Source organism: Saimiri boliviensis, chromosome 14 (genome assembly GCF_048565385.1).
Source record: "Saimiri boliviensis isolate mSaiBol1 chromosome 14, mSaiBol1.pri, whole genome shotgun sequence".
Classification (NCBI taxonomy): Eukaryota; Metazoa; Chordata; class Mammalia; order Primates; family Cebidae; genus Saimiri; species Saimiri boliviensis.
In genome coordinates this window covers 23,806,398-23,827,312 of record NC_133462.1, presented here as the reverse complement: position 1 = coordinate 23,827,312, position 20,915 = coordinate 23,806,398, and the positions used below count along the sequence as shown (strand labels likewise).

Sequence of the window (20,915 nt, the reverse complement as noted above, 5' to 3'; positions counted from 1 at the left end):
TTTACATTTTTATCACGTGACTGCAAGAAATCAGTGGTATAAGGTCAGCCCTGGCAATGGGCACGCTCAAGTTTACTTGCACAAACATTTATGTAATTTAGGCAGAGTGGAGGCATGTCTGCTTTTGATCGTCTTACCCCTCATCTCACACTTGTGAAATTGGTGAACCGCTATTGGCAACTTGAAGACTCACAGCAATAAAAGAGCATTTTTAAATGGTCCTAACACACTAGCTACCAATAAAAATGAACCACTAGATGGCTTTAGACTTTTCACCTCTGAAACAGCGCTTGGGAGTGAGGGTGTTTGTGGGGAGAAAGGGGGAACACCGCCCTGTGTGACTCCATCCCTTTTTCTCTTCACTCCACTGTTCCCCTTATAGCTCGAGAATTAATTACAAGGCCGCATAATTCTATCTTCAGTCCCATCAGCCTTGGGTCAACTAAGAGCAAGGATCACATGCCAAAATTGTTGTGTGGTTTTTTTTTTTCCACACCAAGTACGAGCCACTCCTCGTTCTAATGGGAAAAAGAGAGCAGAGACACAACGAGCAAGAGAAAAAAAATGAAATTCCATTATAACTGGCTTCCTCAAGCTCCAGCCTAGGATATGAGTAATCATAAAAACTGTAATCTCAGCTTTTTTTGTTTTCCTTAACACTGGGTTCCTCCTTTATTTCCTTTCAAAGAGGGTCAAGATCTTTTTTTTTTTTTTTTTTTTTTTAATTCATAAAAGCTGCTGTGCAATGACCAAAAAGGTTGGTTTCTCTCTGTAATAGCTCTGCCTCCCGTGAAACTTTTAAATTTTGGGGCAAAAACAAAACTCGCTAAACTCTCAGCAGCTACCTTGAGTGAGCTTGAAGCCTCTCACCCGCCTGGCCCTCAGGCCTTCTGGAAACATCTAATGCCTAGCAGGGGTGGAGGAGTGGGCTGACCGGCAGGCACGGACCAGGAGCTGCTGGCACAGGCCTCCGGAGATGGCCTCCAGGCCGCTTGGAGGTACCTTGAGGATTGGGCCGACGGCACCCAATGCCCAGCTCCCATGTGAAGTGCAGGGAACAGGAGGTCAGTGGCTGCAGCAGCCTGTCCTGTCCTAAGTCAGACGTTTCGTCAGCATTGCCTGATACCACTCTCTAGTTCTGTCTTCTCCTCCCTACCAAATCCCACCTTAACCAGCCACAGGGGATGGTGGGGTATGGAATGTAGGTTGTTGGCCTGTTGTGTGTTGCACACACTTATCCTTCTGGACTTAAAATATCAATGTGCTTTTAACAAGGAGCCAAGTGCTGTTTAAAACCGGGGGAAAAAAATGTCCAAAACGCCTATGGGTCATGAAGCAGCCCATGCCATGAAGGTGACCTCTGACCCAGAGGTGTCCGGAGCTTATTTTCCCCACAGTTCCTGTTGGCAGGGACACAGCTCCACCCAGCGAAGGTGGGCCGTATCCCGGGGCACAGGAATCAGCACTGACATGCCCACAGACTGCCATGCCTGCTTGTCCCCCACAGGCACGGGCATGTCCACAGTCACCATGGTGGCAGAAGGACAATGGGAAACGCAGGGCCTGCCAGGCGAATTCCAGCAGGGATGAGCTTCCTAAAAATCCCCTTTCTCCATGAGAGCTGACTCACCCAAAGGGACACCCCATCCTTCCCTCTATGAACTGAAGCAGGGAAACGGTGCATGTAACCCTGGCCTAAGAGAAACCCCGGGGCTAAACCAAAACATCAGTGACGCAGAAGACACTCAGGGAACGTGGACACCCAGCCTTCCCGAGCTCACCTGCGCCAAAGCCTCAGGAAGCGCATCTGAAAACCACTCCCGTAGTAAATGCCTTCATTATCTACTTTTAGTGCAGTGATGAGCTAAAGGGGCATTCATTTTTTTTCATAGCTTGGAACAGCTTATTTATCATTTTTTTGTCTTTGTCACTGATATTTCAGATCTGCTGTGAATTGCTGATTTTTTTTTTAATAATTAATCTGCACTCATACAACCACCAACACAATCATGGTCCTCGTGGTACCCAGCGGATGCGGCCGAAACACGCCCTGAACCTTCCCAACTGTATGTAGCTGGACCCTGCTTGCAGTACTGTGTCATAACCAAGGGAAGTCAACTCAAGATGCATTTTCTGGAAATGCCACGGATACACAGAGGAGACACTACAAATAGTTGCAGGGAAGGAGGCCGGCGGCTGCATTCGCTGTGTCACTGCGGCCAAGGGTTCTGGGTACCTTATGTTCACTGCTCGCCACCTACTGTGGTGTCAGAGCTGTCTGGTCCAGCCGGGACAGTCGATTGATTTTCACAGAACGTCCATTTTACGTTTCCACAACAGAGCAGGCTGCACCTTCACAAGGAGGGCTGGCTGCTTCTGAGGGCAGAGCGGCTGGGTCCCAGCCAACCCTGCCTCCCTGACTGCAGAGGATGTCACCTCCCCTGGGCACTTTCTTCTGGGCAGGGGCAAGGAGAAGGAAGGGAGAGGAGGTCCATGAAGCAGATGTCCTCCAGAAAGCCAAGGGTGTTCCGTTCTCACCCTCTCCCTTTTCCCACTCTAGCTGAGTCTGCAAAAGAATGCATGTTTCCATTCACAAAAAAAAGACAATATGCAGATCCCCAGTGGGGGCCAAAGAAGACCCTTTTTCTAAGACAGGCAAAACCCGGGCTCATCCTCCTGCTTCCTTCAGCTGTCAATGAGGTGGTGTGCTCCCTGCCTCCTGACAATATAATCATCATAAACTTTATTATTACATCTGGAATTTCACGATATGCTTAGTAATTGATTACAGAGACACAACCCAGAATGCGGCTCCCACTCGCTCTGCCACGATTCCAGTAACCTAACTGCTTAATACCCCTGGAATGTATAAACAGTGTTAACCGCTGCATTCCCCATACTGCTATGGCAGAAGGGAACCACGGAGCCGCTGGGACTTGGGAAGCACAAGGCCACTGTCACTTACTAAACATAACGTCATGGGATGGAAGCTGAGATCACGTTTTCTGGACCCATGACGACCAACGGACCCTTCATCAGATGTGATTGGCGGGGGCGGGTCCACTAAAATGATCAGTGGGGACCGCAGATGTACCAGGAAGTCTGCACGGGGCCACCACCCATCCCTACTTAGTCTCGGTTTGGTGGGGACTCCAGCTTAGGGGGCTGTGATTAGTGGGGTTCTTAAAAAAGCTGTACAACTCACTCTTGCTAATTTTATGGCCACCGTGATATGAATGCAATGCACAGCAGAGAAAAAGCCACGTTGGGTCAGGCCTGCAATTAGAGTGGCTAGCGTACTTGCCAGTTCACAGGAAAAAAAGGCAAACAAACAAAACAATACCAACAAAAAAATAAAAACAGGGCTAGGCCAGGCACAGGACTCCTACCTGTAATTCTAGCACCTAGGGAGGCCAAGGAGGGTGGACAGCTTGAGCCCAGGAGTTCAAGAACAACCTGGACAACATGGCAAAACCCCATCTCTACAAAAAATACAAAAATTAGTCAGGCATGATGGTGCATGCCTGTGGTCCCGGCTACTCAGGAGGCTGAGGCAGGAGCACTGTCTGAGCCCAAGGAGGTTGAGGTTGCAGTGAGCTATGATTGTGCCACTGTACTCCAGCCTGGGTGACAAGGGAGGTCCTATCTCAAAATAAGTCAATAAAAGAATCCAGGCAGTCCACGCTCAAAGCGTCTGGGAGTTGGGGCCAAGGAAGGTCGATGTGAACAGGGCGTTTGTTCCCTTCCACTCCCACCCAGGGAGGGCCGAGAGCAATGCAGCTGCCCTCCCTAACCCTACCCCAACTCAGGAGGCTCTGTCCAAGGACATGGGAGCCCATCTCTAGGTGAAAACCAGCTCCACTCCCCCTGCCGAAGCGCGCCCACTCAGCTCTTGTGCCTACGTTCTCTCCCCTGTAACAAGTCAATTTACAAAAACCAGACCCATCGCAGCAAAGGGACCTGGATCAGCCCTTCTCACGCGCATATCATCTTGAACCAAAACAGTCCATTTAACCAGCAAATCCTCAGCCAACCCCCTGGCATGCAGAGTGTGTTATCTCTCCAGGCAGATCCACTTTATAAACCACCGAAGAAGTCTCATGGAAGGTTCTGTTTGCAACAACAACAACAGAAAACCAAACATGCTGTTGTCTCCCCCAGCCTGAGCTCTTGGGCCCCAGTGATGAGGACTGGAGGGGCTTTAGAGCAGGATGCTCATCCCAGAGCTGCCTCTCCAGGCCAAGTGAGCCGTCACCCGGGGACCACTAGGCCGCCCTGAACCTTGGCCAGCGCGTTCCCATTAAAAACGGCCCTGCCGTTCACCTCAGCCAGGTTTCCCCCTGCACGCTAATCAGTACGTTTGTTGAACTGAAAAATCATTACCACAGAGCACGTCAAGTAATGAAAGATGTTTTCCTCGCAGAAATGTTAAATACTTCACTTCTTTCACAAGGAGCGTGTACATGTGTTTCCAAATAATACCTTGCTCCCTCCCCACCCACACTGCATCAGAAAGTGTGGAGCTCCAGGACCCAATTTGAACGAGCTCATATTGCACAGCTCTAAGAACCAAGAACACGCTGTTATTTTATTTATTTTCCTCTACCCAGCTGACTACGTGTTCGTTCTATTACTTATTCACCTAACCATCTCGGTAGGCACCTCCGTCACGTAGGGGAGGGTCCATTCTGCCTTACAATTTTATACAGGAAAGCGAGAGAAAATAACACCACCGTAGCCTCATCTATTACGCCACCCGTAGTATTTGCTAAGTAATATATATGAAAGAGCCATTTTACTACAAGCCCAGAGCAGAAACAAAGGCAAGAAATGGGATGGGAACATTTCACCACGTGAAAACCACTGATAACCCATCTTCTCTTCTGGCAAATATGAATCTCTGCCCCCTTGCAAAAGCTTTTTGTTAGGCAGATGAGTAATAACAATTGCGTCTTATGCATACTGAGGTCTTTAAGTGTTTTGGAACGTCTCTACCTACAGGGAGCAACAGTGGTTAATTTGGGCTGCCTTTCCCTCTCATCCTAAGGCTTCAGGCAAAGCCAGCAGGGTGGGAGCTGAGCCTGCTTTGAGTCTATGGTAGCTGAGTTAGAAAAAACCAAAATGACTTCCAGGTAACCTTGTCTCAGGGAACTACAAGAGGCAAATGTATGTCACTTAGATAGAACACTCAAATATCAAGTTGATGCCGGGGTCGGTGGAGTCTTGGGTTTTCTCGCCATAATATATGGCTTTGAATGTGGTGGCTCTATCCCGCCATGCCCCCTTGAGACACAAGAGACCTGTGTTTGGCTGGGCACACTAGCCCATGCCTGGAATCCCAGCACTTTGGGAGGTGAGGCAGGCAGATTGCCTGAGCTCAGGAGTTCGAGACCAGCCTGGGCAACACAGTGAAACCCTGTCTTCACTAAAATGCAAAAAAATTAGCCAAGCGTGGTGGCGTGCCTGTAATACCAGCTACTCGGGAGGCTGAGGCAGGAGAATTGCTTGAAGCCAGGAGGCGGAGGCTGCAGTGAGCTGAGATCGCGCCATTGCACTCCAGCCTGGGCGACAGAGGGAGACTCCGTTTCAAAAAATAAATAAGAGAGGCCTGTGTTCATTCCCAGCTCCCATGTCAGAGAATCCACAACCCAGGAACAGAGATGCTAAAATCCTGGCCAAAATGTACCTCCACAGATTCCAAACCTCCTTTAAAGAATAAGCAATCACCCCTTCTTCCTGCCCTCTCTCTCTGTCATGTGTTCAGTGAGTCATTCAAACAGCTGCCAGGGGTTACCTGGGAGAGCAAGAAACACGAGATCCCAACCAAGGCTCCAGGAGAAATGACCTGCGTGAACTTCTCAAAACTTAAAGACTTTCCCTTTTCTTTGCCCATTGCTTGTTTTCCTTTTTCAAGAGGGAGCAAATCTCACTCTAATTTCACTAGCATTAAAGGTTGACATTTTTTATATGTGAATTCACAAATCTACCATAAATGATTCACAGGATCTTTCTTCCTTTGCCCTTCCCTGACGAACCGCCACATTTTGGAACTGCATTGGCTGACATTAAGCAAAGCGCTTTCTCAGCAATTATTTGGAAAGGAGAGATGGCAACGATAAGAATTTCTCTCTGAGGACTGGAAGAGTTACCCTGCTTCCCACTTCCAAATGGCCAGGTCTCACAGAAGACAGGAGGGCCTCCTCCCTTCCCCGGACACTGCCATCCACCTGAAAGTCTCAAGCCCTGGCCAGGCATCTACTAGAATTTCTGGCATTCCTGCAACACACTCGGTTGTTGCTCAAGAACAGGTATTGACTGCCCTGGAAAATACTGACCTTAAGGACAACTGCTATGTGATCAGAAAACTCAAGAGACTGGTTGTCTCCCAATCTGACTTGTGAGCTTAGAAGGCCACCAAAGAGATTCCAGCTCAGGAACCCAAATCGTCACCTGAAGTTGAAGCCACTCGTTTCCTTAAAGGCTAAGTTCTGATAAGGAACACGACCCCCAGCCTCCTGAACAGGTGAGACCTCTGTGAGGATGCCAGCAGGCCTTGCAGGCACTTAGGCTTCTCTGGGTCTGTCTATTTCTCTATCACCAAAAGGCCAGAGCTGTGCCACCCCTGTGGGCTCCAAGTGCATTCATTACAGGAGAAGGTGAACATCACCCTACCCCGAGGTGCAGCCTCCAGAGACTCCTCTAGGATTCCTGGCAAAGAATCCCCGGTGCTGTGACACACAGGGAGGCAGGGACAGAGTCCCTAGTGCACTGATCTGGCGCACCCTGAAAACGGTGTCCCAACTCAAAAACGTGTTGCTTTCTTCCTTTTCATGAATTCTAATATTCAAGCCTTTTTTCCTCCTGCTAATTTTAGAAGTCCTGCTATTCTTTGGGAAGAGAATGGTGTGAAAATCAAGCATAGTATCCAAAAATAAAAGAGTAGATCTGTTTCAGGGTTTGCAGCATATTTCACTGAAAAGCAACTCCAGATATGCCACTTTCTATCTAGTTTTTAATACATTTTCCAATTCCTCCGAAATATTTTAGCTTCAGAAAAAGCCAGAACGAACTTCCTGACTATGACGATTTTTTTGAGGCTCAAAGGGGCACCCAAGATGGTCTTTAAACCGTGGCTGGGGGCCTTTTCAGAACGCAATGCCAGGTGATCGCTCTCTGGATGGGACTCTGCAATGCGCTTTGTGGGACCACACAGAGAGAGATTCGAAGTAGGATGGATGGATTCTCCAGGTCCTGGGGGGCCCACAGCGTGTTCCAGTTAGGCGACAGGCCAGAGGAGAGGCTCAGCTCACTCTGGGCATCCTGAGGGTGGACAGCATGGAATGTCTTTCAAGCTTCCCACCTTCATTTTTTTTTTAGAAAAAAAAAAATCTAGTTATCTAAGGAATGAAGTTGTTTGAGACCCACCAGGACTGGAGAAGGGGTCGGATCCTGGTGAGCAAGGTCCCACTCCGGCTCTTCGGGGTCTAAGACTCTCTGGAAGAGCTGAGTGAGGGCCGGAGAATGGAGGGAACAGACGTGGGGCACCGGTGGGTACCTGAAGACCCTAGCCCACACCTTGTCGCCAGCCAGGGAGGCCAGAAATTTGTAACAAAAAGTTAGAACTCTGTGTCAAACCCTTCAAGCAAACAATAAATATCACTTCTGCTCATAATCGGACTTCTCTCCAGCATCGTCTCTGAATGTTGAACCTTTTTCAATTAATTAAAAACTATGCTCTGCAGAGTGCATATTTTATCAGCCCTCAGCTGCTTAAGTGTCTAGAAAAGACCAGGCAGTTTTTCTTTCTTTCTTCCTTTCTTTTTTTTTTTCTTTTTTTTTTTTTTTTTTTTTTTTTACAGGCAACCCAGAGCAAGTACTTGCAAGGGTCATATCTTTTTAATTATCTTTTCTCTCTTTGATTAATTATTCCGTCTGACAATAGCGTGTTTCTAATGCTATTCACCTGCCTTTGATGATTGACAACTTTTCTGTCTGATTCAGAGCAAACAGCTGCTGCCACAATCTCCTAGCAACCCGGGTGTGATGGATGAGCCCCCAAGATGGATGGCTGCAATAAATCATGTCTCCAGCCATAAAACTGAGAAAAGGGGATAAGAAGAAAAGCGAACAAAAAACAAAACAAGGTTTCTTCCCATGAGTGCACTCAGTTCCTTACCAATTATACCTGAAATGGACTCTGCACCTATTAATAGCGAAGTTTTTCTAATCGGTAAAAATGGGATGGTGGCATTTGTATCCAGGTGTTTACAATCGTCCCTGCAAATTGGCACTTGCACTTCAATTACCTCCAACACTGCCCAAGTGCAAGGGCAGATGATCAAAGTTTTGCCTTCTTCCACGAAGTCTCAGCAAGGAACAACATCACCTTTGTACCACTGGCTATGGTTCCAGGCACCGACAAAGAATACTAATCTGATTCCACCCAATTTTTGGCAGCAGGTGGACAACACCAAAAGTGAATTCTAAGTCATGCTGTGTGCAGTGCAAAGCGTTAGGCTTCGAATAAAGTTATTTCGAAATGAACACACACACACACACACACACACACACACAAAGTTGCCTGGAGTTGATGAGTGACTCAGTACCATTTCCATTTCTTTCCTGTTCACGGTAGTTGCAGGTGTTTTACATGTCGGGAAAAAGTTTGTCCCAGAAGCAGCAAGATATGCACATTCAGCCCTTCCACAAATTCTAGATTCTCATTTCTTTAGATTAAAAAAAACAAAAACAAAAACAAAAAAAAAACTCTTCTGGTCTAACTTTCTATCCCATCATTTTAAAAAATTAATGTTCACACTCCAAGTCATACAACAAGCCTTCGATTTCATTAGCAACCCCAAAGAAAGTCACATATTTCATAGAATCCCTGCCAATTAAATTTGCACTATGGGAAGCTCTCCCAGTGGTGGAGACCCAGGAGGAAGGCCCGGAGAGTTTCTGTTTTCCTTTTTCCACCAGGGAAGCATGCTGCAAGGCCTCTGGCAGCAGAAGAGGTGGAAAGGCCGGAGCCTCACCCGATCCCCAGGCAGCTGGGGGCTGTGTCAGTGAACAGGGCTGCGTCCCTGAGTACTTCCAGTAGGTGGGGGTGTCCGGGTGCACACAGCTCAAGGGTGCAAACCCAGAAGCGATTAACTGGCAGGGCCTGGAAACAGCTGTCCACATCAGGCCTGGTGGGGGTCTGCTGGGGCCCTGTGGAGGGACAGAGCTCAGACACAAAGGGGAGGAGGCTGCTGGGAGCCCGGGCCGGGAGCCGCAAAGATGATTTTTTATCTGAAATATTCCTGAGACGTGGAAGTCTTTACGTTTCTTCATTCTCACACTACTAACCAAGCCAACCAAAAGATTTTTCTAATAGTTATATTGTGCTAAGCTTTTCAGATAACGGTGGTTTTTCTTTTTTTTTTTTTTTTTCTTTTTTTTTTTTAGCATGACATGGAGTTTTTAAAAAAAAATCAGACAAGGGTTCTGGCTTCAGCAACTACAGCTCTGTTTATATTTTAATGTTTTGTACGTGACTGCTTCTGTGGGGGAAGAAAGGGAAAGAGAGAGAGAGAAAGTTGCCTGTGAGCTTTCGTGTAAATCACAGATACTTCATTTTTCTCTGTGTCCTTGGAAATTATTCAGAATTAAAGCCTTCCTCCCCTCCACCTTTTTTTTTTTCTTTTTTTAACTTGGGGGGAGTCTTCTCTATTGCACATGGGAGGGCTTGTGTCCGGTCAGCTGCAATGAGAAGCCAAGGCCAATCGATGGAAACACACACACAGGCCCCTACCCTGCCTCAGCTCGTCCGACTCTCAAGTTACAGGTTTACACGGCAAGTCTAAATAATATTCAAAATGATAAATGGTACCCGAAGCCCGGCATCCACCATCAATCTTTTTTTAAGGAACATCCATCTTCAATAACGCACGTTTGAATCATGTGAAGTCAGGAGCCCTGAGATTCATTTATACCACTCTTTGCAAGCCAGGGTGGCTTGAATGATACCTGTCAACCTTTTTCTCTTTTTTTTTTTTTCTCCCCTTGACTAATGGGGGGGAAAAAAGGCAGGAAAAAGAGAAAAGGAACGAAAAATAGGAAAAAAAAAAAAAAAGTCAGAAGAGCATCAAAGGCTGAACAGTGTGGTTTAGCAGATAATACGGAAGAACATAACCTCTCCCGTGCCTCTGCCAATCTTGTGCCCACCACGCCACGCACCCAGCCATCCAGAGGCAGGCTCTACCCGCCTCTCCCCTGCCCAGCCTCTCTCCTCCCTCTCCCTCTCGCCAAATCAGCAGAGCTCCCTCCTGCAAGCCACAGGGTACAGTACCAGGAGGAGGAGGAGACAGCCTCACACGGACCTGGGCTTCCCTCCCCTCCCTGTAGTCTGGCTGGGGCCCATATGATAAATGACATATGTCATTCTGTCAGGAGGGAAGGGTGGGTCAGTGATGTATGACTCTGCTGAAAAGGAAATCGACTGTTTGGCATGGTGCGGCTCTTCTCCACCAGGATTTAGTTTCAGAACTCTGAAATGAATTCTGCGACGTTTCAAGTGCATACTTAGGGCAGGGTGATGGGAGGCCTGGGAAATCGTACTTCATCCTCCCCCTGCCCTTCCCATGGCAAAAAGGGAAAAAAAAAAAAAATGCTGCGACTGGATACCTGCAAAAGGCCACGCACGTGTCTAAGTCCCTAGCTGTCGCAATACCATGGGTTATTAAAAAAAATGTGACTTTAAGTAAAAAAAAAAAAAAAAAAAAAAAAAAAGAAAGAAAAGAAATTAAGTGGAGTCAGGTCAGCCCTTTATTTATTTATTTTTTAATGGCAAAGGGCTGACACAAAAGCAAGATAAAAATTAGCATGTTTGAAGTAATCGTCCCGCAGCTTGACATCTGCATAGTAAATTTTAAAGGAAAAAAATGTGTCAGACAGCCATGAGCCGCCTCGCCCTCCCCCTTTCATTAGCTCACTGCCAGGGTGGCACGGCTGAACCTCATTATGGCGAGAGGATTTATGAAGCTGAACCCAATGGCAAAGAAAAGGCATCTGTCAATAATTGTAGGGAGCTGCACTCACAGCTTTGAAATCTCATTAAGTATGCAGTTATCAGGCATAAAGATCAAAAACATTACTCAACTCCGACAGAATCTTATGGAGGAACATTAATTAGCAACAGGCCTACAGTACAAAAAAAAGAAAAAAAAAAAAACCCACAGACTTCCTCTCACACCTGCCCAACCCACAAACCTAAAGCAACACTCCCCCTCCCGCCTGAAAAAAAATAATTCCCAGCATCTGAAACTGATCAAGAACATGAAACAAGAGAGACGCACACAGAAGAGGGGCGAGGGAGGGAAGGGGTGGGCGGCAGGCAGGGAGGAGGGGAGAGGGAGGGCGGGGAAATTCAGTTGAGAAAGCCTTGGCGGTGAGGAGAGAAAAGGAAGAAGCTGTCAAACTTGAGAAGGATGTCAGAGCGGGCCCTGATTACTGGGGGCCTACGGAGTTCTCAGACCTTTTATCATCCTCACCATCAAAACCAGCCCGGGAGTCACCGCCGGGAGGACTGGGGGCTGTGGGTTTGCAGCCCGGGCCCAGACCCCAGACCCCAGACCCCAGGACACTGTCCTCCAGCCCCTGCTTACCTGGAAAGCAGAAGGCTGCAAGGCCAAGACCCAGGAGGCAGGCCCTGCTTTCTCCAGCCGGTCTGCACCCAGCTGGCTAAAGCTGGCAGCAAGACCCACCTTCGCAGGCTCTGGACACAGGCCAGGGAACCACTGCGTTCACCTTCCATCTCTCAACCACTGAAACACACCTTTTTCTTCCTCCAAAGAGACTGCAGCATCCCCTTCTCACACATGCACCCTCTGTTATTTGATTTCTCTGTGCGATCCCTTACTGAAAAATACAATATAGACGGGGGAAGAGGCACATGGAAACTGTCAAGCTGACCCTGGGTCCCTAGGCCTCCAGACCTCTGTTAACACCTGGGACAAGGTGCGGCTCATGACGACTGTCCAACAGATCCACATGCTAGTTTGAGGGGATCTCCAGGAAGGTAAAATTCAATGGCAAGTGTCCTGCCCCGCCACATTCTTGCCTCTTGCAAGCTGCATCGGCAGAGTAAGGTACATAATGTACACGTGTTTCAGAAACATCCCACCAGCGTTGCGCACTTGGGGTCTAGACAAACTTCCCTGATAGCCTGTGGTGGTCTGGATCCATGGTAGGTGCACAGAGGCCTGGTGGGGTGGGGGTGCATCTCGAATACCCTTCAGATGTCAGTCCAACAGGCCACATCAGCCACTCTGGGAGCAGTCATGCAAGGGTGAGGCACCATCTGCAGCCCTCCCATGAAAGGTGTAGGAAAATATTAAAGTAAATATCCTGCATTTTATTTCCCTTATCGCACTGTTATAGAAAGGTGGCCTTCTCTGCTTACCTGCTAGCATGCACTCTCTCTCTCTGTCTCTCTCTCTGTCACACACACACACACACACACACGCACGCACACACACACACACACACACACACAGAGCAGTTTCCACAATGCCCCATCATAAGGAAACCTACAGAATTGCTCCTTTGATCGGAATCCTCTGCTAGCATTCTCTCAGCTCCTCATTCACTCCTAGGCCACATTCTTCCCTGGTTCCACGGCTCCTTCTGAAGTGTTTACCTCTCTGGTCTATTCGGAAGACCATGGTCACCTTTTCAGAATTAGCCACATCTTTAAGGAAACGGGCATTAAGATTCCTAGGCAAGCAGCTTGGGGATCCCTCCATGCCAAGGCCCGTCTTTTCCAATAAATGCCTCTCCCTTAGCATATCAATGAACTCAGCTCGAATAAACTGTCACCTATGACCAAAAAGAGTCAGGAACACTTGTCTATAAACCAGACTTGATGAGAAGGCATTTTAGCAGGAGTATTACAATAAGGTGTTTATATTTTTTATGTGCTTACCGTATTACCTTTATTATGTGTAACATCAAAGTGATTATAGCAATTACATCTAACAGAATTAATTACAGAACTTCCCATCATTCCAAGATACATAATGCATTAGAGGTAAGCCAAAGAAAGAAAACATCTTGATTGTCGAAACTATTGTTGGGGTGTGTTTTCTCCAGCAGCAATGCCACACCAACGGCAGCTTTCAGAGCAATGGAAACTGATGGGTTTAACAGGAAGGAAGGAGCTGTATTCTCTTAAAATGAACGCACACTTTTTGCTTAATAGTACGCTGGCCATAGTGGACATACAAAATCAATTTAATTTTTTAAGTGTAAATCTTTAAAAGGTGCTGGTTAATCCACCCAACCAATGTTACTACATAAAGCAGAAAGCACATGGGTGAAAGACTTACAAGTCTTTACGTATGCAAAATAAATTCACTCAAGGCTTCATTAATATTAATTTAAATTCAAAACCCATTTACATTAAATTGTTCATTAAAAATTGCCTATTTTATGCAACATGCATTTCTCAAAGAACTCAGAGGAAACTGAATACATAGGACTAGATTTAATGATGGCAATGGAAAAATCAAAAGTAAATGAATTGGAGTCGTTTCACGTATATTACCAACCAGCCCTTTGCTCTCCATGAAGGATGGGTTCCAGTTTGGGAAACAAATATATATTCTGGGTATTGTGTTTTCCACTGCTATAAACTTGTAAACATGACCTTCTGACCTACCACAGAGGAAAAAGAAGGAAAACAAGAGAAATTGGTAAAAGGGAGAAGGCAGCCAATCCAAAACTGGGCTTGGAATAAAACAGGGATGGCTCACCTTTGGGTCTCACCTGGACTCACAGTGTGCACTGAGAGTTAGGCTTGTGCTTTTTAAAATGTACATCAGTTAGCATCTGCCAATGCTCACCTTGATCTAGAACTAACAGTGTCTCTCCCCTCTACACTGTACCCTTTACAATCCTTTATTCTCATAGCCAGGTGATCAGAAATATGATGACAAGGAGTTGGTAACTTCCTTGTGCCCTCCCTCCTGAAGACAATCTGAACTTACCCTGTTTCCCCCAACAGCTGTTCTGGATGAAGAAAACACAGTCATAATTAATAACATGTGTCCTGACAGTATGAATTAATAATTTATCATTAAGCCCAAACAAATTTAAATTACTCTTCAAGAACCACACCTTTGCATATCTGAGAAAATAAGGTGAGGAGATGGTTAAAATGTCCAGGTAACGTGACCTTCAGGGAACTACTCCCCACCCCCGGACCCCTCGACTGCATCTCTTGGACTATGCTTGCTGAAATGCTAAAATAATTTACAGAAGTGAAAGTAATTAAACCCAAGAATCTAAATGCTGATCAAACTAAGTGCATGTGCTAGAAATGTCTTCTTTTTTAAATGGGGCTTATAAAATATTCAATATTTGGTCAAGGACACTATGTAATCTTTCTAATAAAGATTCCTAACCCTAGAGTATGACAGTTGTTCAGGGAAGTGGTCATAAGAAGATTACATTCTATTACTGTCTTTTTTTTTTTTTACTTCCAAAAATGCATAGCATTATTCTAGTCACAAACAGTGACCTGAATTTTTAAGTCTATTTCTAAACGTAAATTTCTACAAATGGTGAAAAATTAAGAAAAGCCACCAAGTCTATGTCTCCAGGCCTTGCAATTCAGGTTTGTTTTGTTTTGTTTTGTTTTGTTTTGTTTTGTTTTGTTTTTAAGAAAATCCAGAAAGGGGGGGGGGGGGGGAATATTGATAGCCATTGTTTAGTGGGATTTAAAAATTTAATGACTAACTGCAAATACTGGAAACTGGAATTAATCTGTCTGGATTTTTTTTTTTTTTAAAGGCTTACAGACATTTAAATGCATGTATCGGGACACTTTATCAACCTAGCATAAAATTGTCATCTTATCTTATTATATGACTATTTTATGCATGTGTCAAAGAATTTAAAAATGACTGCCTGTCTATTGAGTCTAATTACAACTGCACATTATCTGTCTGGATGTCCCAGTCCATATCACTGTTACTAAATACAATATATTGTATTCACCTTTCATTTTTAACTTCAGAGAAACCACAATTTAGAGCATGACTAAAACACACACACACACCACAGTGAACACCTGCAAGGATTTGGGATACGTGGTACCACTGTTTCCTTCTGTCTTTTCCTCTCTGTGGGCTCTGAGGGTGGTGGTACAGGCCGTGACAAAGCAGCTGATTTGAAAGCTTCTTCTACCTACCTGGGCTGGATACTAAAACGGAGGGGTAGGAAGGGTAGACACACACACCCTACTTTATTTCATTTTTATTAATTTTTTTTTACGACAGGACCAAAGCTATTTTTATCCTCTGCCCACTGACAGGCAGGGATGAAAATGGGGCAGGAGGAAAGCCTTACAAACTGCACTTGGAATAACTGTGAACTGTTGCCCCCCTTGGATTAAACATGGCTGTGTGCACCGGGACCGGGCACTCCCGACTCCTTTCCTCTCTGCCTCCCCGTCTGCCTGCCTGTCTGCGGCATCCCCGGCCCCAGCCCGACTCTGGCAGGACATGTGTCAAAGAGAAAGCACCAGGAGAGGTGCGGGCACTCTGCCTTCAAGAAGGTAGATCCTTTCTCTTTCCAGAAATCACAGGAGTGGAGGGCGGGGGTAAAAGGAAGGGTTTTCATTCTCTCAACTCACCTGGGTTTCACGGCATTTCCCACGGCCCTGAGCAGTCACCTTTCATTCTAATCACTTGACAAAACAATCTTTAGCAAAAGGAGGGAAAAAGGCAGACGTGTAAGGCAATTTAGGGAATCGCTGCTGAGGCATCAGTTATTGACTATTTGGCTCCTGTTTATGAGCGCGTTCAAGGCAAAACTGAGAACAAAATGACAACATCAACAGCTCACAATCAAGGGTGGCCCTGGAGAGCACTGAAGCCCTAACTGACAGCTGTCGAGATAATGGGGGCGCCGCAGCTGATTCTGGAAGGTTCTCTTCCCCACGTGGACGTCCAGGGGAATAGCCTTGCCTCCCACCTTCTTTGTTTTTCTCCTTCGTCTTCTTGGTTTTCCTTTTTAGAATGTGCATTGTTGCTCTCATTTCATAGGAAATGGGGAAAGAAAAATCACAGAACGGTCAAAACCAGTCCCTCTGCCACCCTGCTACAGAGTAGAATATCTGTCCAGGGAGAGATACGTGGCAGGTCTGAGAGGAAATTAATTCCCAAAGCTGAGGCCGAAATGCCCTTCTGAATGCTCCACGTGCTTCCAAAAGAGAAGGGAAAAGCTCCTCCCCGAAGCTGCCAGATATGTGGACCAGACTTAGGACGGTGTCATCTGGACACCACCAGGTGGGCTACCTCTTAGGCACGTCCATGCCTACTGGCAACATGGAACCCCCTCTGCCTGTTCCATGGGCATCCGCCGTGTTCTGTGATGCCAGCAGGGTGGTCCAAGTCAATTTCACAAAAGTCAAGATGCTTGAAGATTTACCCTCGCCTTGCTTTTAGCACCTAAGAACTCCATGGAAGATTACCCCCTTTCAAAGAATGTGGCTCGCTGGCAAGTTGTGGTTCAACGGGTTTTTCTTTCTTGGGGGGGGAGCATAAGATACAGTCTTTTATGATTTCACATTTGCCTCCAGAAAATTAGTATTAAGTAAATAAAATATCTGCTAAGTATTACACTAAATAAAATTTTTCTGGGCTTCTCAGAAATGTTTAAAAAAACACACTACGAATAGGAGAAAGTCATGCTTTAAAGCAAGAGATAATGGTCATTTTGCCTGAAGGACACTGTCCTTCCCTATCCCCAGTCCTCTGAGCTTCTAAAGGCAGCAACATCTATCCAGAACAAACGTATGGCCCCCGGACATTACAGGTCTCAAGGAAGCAAACTCCCACCCAGGTTTCTCTTTGGCAGGTAGAGAAACCTCTCTTTCCCTTTGAGAAAAGACACTAAGCCATGCAAAATTTCTATCAAAAAAAAAAAAAAAAAAATCCTAAAGTACAGAAATATGTATTTTCAGGGATTCTTGGAGCCTGCTTCGGCCTTCGGGAAAGCACTGATACAGTGGCCTAGATATAGACTGTGTGTACCTGTGTGCCACGTCCGCTCGCCCTACCCAGCTCTTGGCCTTTCGTGGTTGTTATTCTACCCCAGACCATTAAAAGGGCCCTAATTCCTATGACATGATTATCCAGGTACCAAAGCCCATTTGTCACCTGCAGCAGAAAATTGAGTTAATGCACAACTAAAGGCAGCCAGGACTGTGTAATATCAACTTGATTACATCAAACTAGCTGCAAACCTAATTCTGCTGGATCACACTGCGTCGAGCTTGTCATCTCCAATCATTAAAGCTGTCAGGAATCCATCAGGTTTACAGCTAATTAGGTGAACACTAATGAAGCTGGCAAAACAACTTTTCTTTTTTTATGGCTGAGCGGACCTTTCAGTTTGGAGGGGAAGAAAAATTCTCGAGTATTCTCAAGGTTGCTGGGGACTGGATTTCCAGTTACCAATCAGCAGACATCTTTCTTTTTCCCACTCTCTCTCTCTCTATCAGTACAAAGCAATCAATTTGTCATCACTCTCAGTATGCCACAAAAGCTGGCACGAACCTTATAACTTGCAGCTGGGAGAACTAAAAAAGAGGAGAAAAAAAAAAATGGGAAGTTTCTTGTCCATCCAAACCAACCAACCAAAAAAAAACACCCCTGTGCACACTTCTTACTAGCCTAAATGTGGAGGGTTTTTTTTTTTTCTCCCCCTGCACTCTTCTTAAATAAGTAGCTCTTCAGCCAGCCTCCACCCCCTCCTCCACATGCCCATTAGGCAGAGGCATTCTGATAAAGTAAATCTAAAACCCGAGTATGGGAAAGAAAGAAAGCACTCATGCTGCCAGCTTCTGATTGACCATTAAGCTATTGATGAATGTGCCTGTCAGGAGAGAGACAATTAAATCAAATATGAAACAAAGTCGTTTTGACGGGTCATTTTGATAGAGCAAAACCATTCTTCCATCTCATATTAGTCCTGCAGTCAAGTTTTTTATATAATGAATTTTTCTTAACTGACCTGAGATTTCCTGGCTGGCTTTTCTTTTTTTAAAATAATAATTTTTAAAAAGGTGCGAAAAGGTTAGTGAACAGGTCACTCTAAAAATAAATAAATAAATAAGGCCAACAGCAGGTTCCCTGCTCCTCTGATATTTTCTGGAGGAAGCTATCAACTCTAAGTCTCAGATTGGCAGAGTGCAACCGAAGAGATGAACCAGAGAGAGAGAGTTCTGAACCAAATGTAAAGATGTAATCACATATGGTTCATTGGATGGAGGCACACACATACCTTAAAATGTGTATCCAAAAAGGAAAGAAAAAAAAATTTTCAAAGACTGGAAGAAGCCCAAGACATTCCTACTACTCAACTTTGTGAAGGATTCCTCCAAAGTTTCAGAGTTTATTTTGGGTAGATAAGCTCATTGCTTGAGCCTGGAATTTAAAGTAGAAGGTGGGACGGGCAAGAAGCTAGCTCCAGGAGGTTAACTGGGGAGGCGGCAAGCTCCCTACAATCACTTCTGGAATTTTCAAACTTTCTAAATTTGGGCAACGCTGAGGACAGGGAGCAAAAGCTGCATCCTAAGCCCCCAAAGCAACCCTGTTTTCTTCTGAGATTTTCTGAAGACACTGGCAGGCAAGTACATTTCTGGGAGAAGAGAGAATTATCATTCTTTCTCTGTGACCCCGTCCGTGTAAGGGGTCTGGAGTCCAGGGTGCACCCAACGTGTGAGGTCCCCTGGCAGTGCCGGCTGGCATGATGGAAATTATGGGCACTCAGGGCACCATGGGTACAAAGCCTTCTTCCAAGATGGGCACCAGCCAATGCCCTGACCCTACTCTCTGCCCTTCCCTCTAACATCAAAAGAGAAGTAAAAGAAAGGAAGAAAAAAGAAAAGCAAGGAAGCCCCACTTAACCCTCCCCTTCAGAGAGCATCTGAACCTCTGCACATCTGAAATGTTACTCATATCAAAATACATCACGTCCATATGTGGTCCTCTCGGCAATCCGCCCCAAATCCCAAAGTTGCACTGACCGGGCCCTCCTGACGTCACAGAGCTTGGCCTCACTATTGCAAGTGATTTATTGATGTTTATTGGGAATGAATAGATCAAAGGCAGCAGCATGACGGGCGATCAATCAGTCATCAAATCAAGGATGGCAACGGGCCAGAAACCTTCTTTCAGGCTACATGCCCCCAACCGACATTATTGCAAAATAATGTTATGTGTGTGGTTTTTGTTTTGTTTTCAATGATGCTTTTTCCAGAAAAGAAAGGAAAGAATCGGTTCAGTCGTAACAGGAGTTGGCACTCCTCGTTGAAGGAAAAAAAAAAAGGAACAAAAAAGTACTCAGACACGTCCCACAACTAAGTGCTATGCGGAGATGAGGGTGGGAGAAGCAGTACAAGGAAGGGGTGGGGGCAACGAAACACAAACAGGGCAGAAAGAAACGCCAGCTTCTAACGTGGACTTGACAGTCATCTGACAATACCCAGACCCTGAGCGCTCCGGTTTCCACCGCTGTGCCCAGTTTGGGCCCAAGAAATGAGGAATCAATCGGATTAGCACTAAGGTGGCGGAGGGGACAGGCTCGCTCACTCGCTCGCGCTCCTTGGCTCGGTGGACACCGGGCAGTCCCCCGCCGGTCGGCCACGGGAGGACGCGGAAGGTGTCCCGGGGAACTCAGGTGACCCCGCCCGCCCCCCACAGAAAGAGCCAGACCGGGGCTGTTTCCCATCCCCTCTGCAGCCGGAGAGCCGAGGAGGCAGGGACCCGGCGCGGCTCCGCGCGCCCAGCGAGCGGCTCCCCAAGTGGGTGCGAGAGGGAAGAGGGCAGAGCGCGGCGGGGCGTCCGGGGGGCGCCGGGTACCCGAGGCGGGCGCACGCACCCAAACAGGAGAGCGGCGCCGGGAGTTACTCAGCGCCGGCGGAGGAGCAGGGCGAGGAGCGGGGTCGCGCCCGCCGGAGGCGCCGGGCGAGCGGAGGAAGAGGAGGAGGAGAGCAAGAGGAAGGGGAAGCGGCTCGTACCTGCTGCGCGCCGGGGCGCCTGCTGCTTCCTCCTCGGCATGATGCTTCTCCGGCGACTGCCACTGCCGCCGCCGCCGCTGCCGGGCTGAGGACAGGGAGGGAGGGGCGGCGGGCCCGCGGGGGGGCGAGGCGGGCCTGCTCTCAGCCTCCCCCCCGGAGAGCGGCCGCCCGCAGGATGCTGCTGCGCCCAGGCTCTCCGCGTCCCCCCCGCGCCGCGCTCCGCCGCGAACCCCGAACGTGCGGAGGGAAGAAGGAGGGCGGGCGAGGGAGGCTCGCGGAGGGAGGAGCGCAGGGGGGAGGAGGAGGCAGAGGAGGAGGAGGAGGTGGAGGAGGAGGAGGAGGACCGCGCTGCCGGCGGAATGGGAAGTTTGACAAATCGCTCCAGAGGCCGGAGGAGGAGGGGGCGGGGAGGAGCGGCGGCCCTGCCCCCCCCCGCCCCGTCCCCTGAGGAGGTGCGCGGGGTTCGGGGCTGGGGGGCGGGGAGAGGGGGAGAGGGCGGGCAGAGGGGTGGGAGGAGGAGCGCTGGAGCGCCCCGGGCCGGTCCTGCCCCGGCCCCCGCCCCCGGGCCGGGGGTCAAGGCATCCGAGGGGACGCGCAGCCGCCGCCGCGGCCCGGGGCTCGGCGGTCCAGTCTTCTGCCCGCGGCGCGGCTGGAGCGGCGGCGTCGGCAACAGGCAAGCTTAAAGGAAAAGGAGATGATCGTGTCAATCGCCCGCCCGCGGGGGCGCCGCGCCCCCGCCCCCGGGCCCGCCTGGGACCCCCGCCCAGCCCGCGAAAGGGGTGCCGCCCCTCCGCCTCCGCCCCTTGCGCACACGCAGGGGCGCGGCAGCCGGCCAGCCGAGCCCGTC

General features: G+C 47.8%; 1 protein-coding gene across 1 annotated transcript in view; it reads right to left on the bottom strand.

Annotated features, from left to right (window-relative positions):
• Positions 1 to 20,145, bottom strand: part of TSHZ3 (teashirt zinc finger homeobox 3) — a 73,918-nt gene extending 53,773 nt beyond the window's left edge. Inside the window, exon 1 of the mRNA XM_003937307.3 lies at positions 20,069 to 20,145. Within this exon, the coding sequence (XP_003937356.2) occupies positions 20,069 to 20,108 (40 nt within the window). The 5' untranslated portion in view covers positions 20,109 to 20,145. The remainder of the gene's footprint in view (positions 1 to 20,068) is intronic.
• Between the last annotated feature and the right edge of the window lie 770 nt (positions 20,146 to 20,915).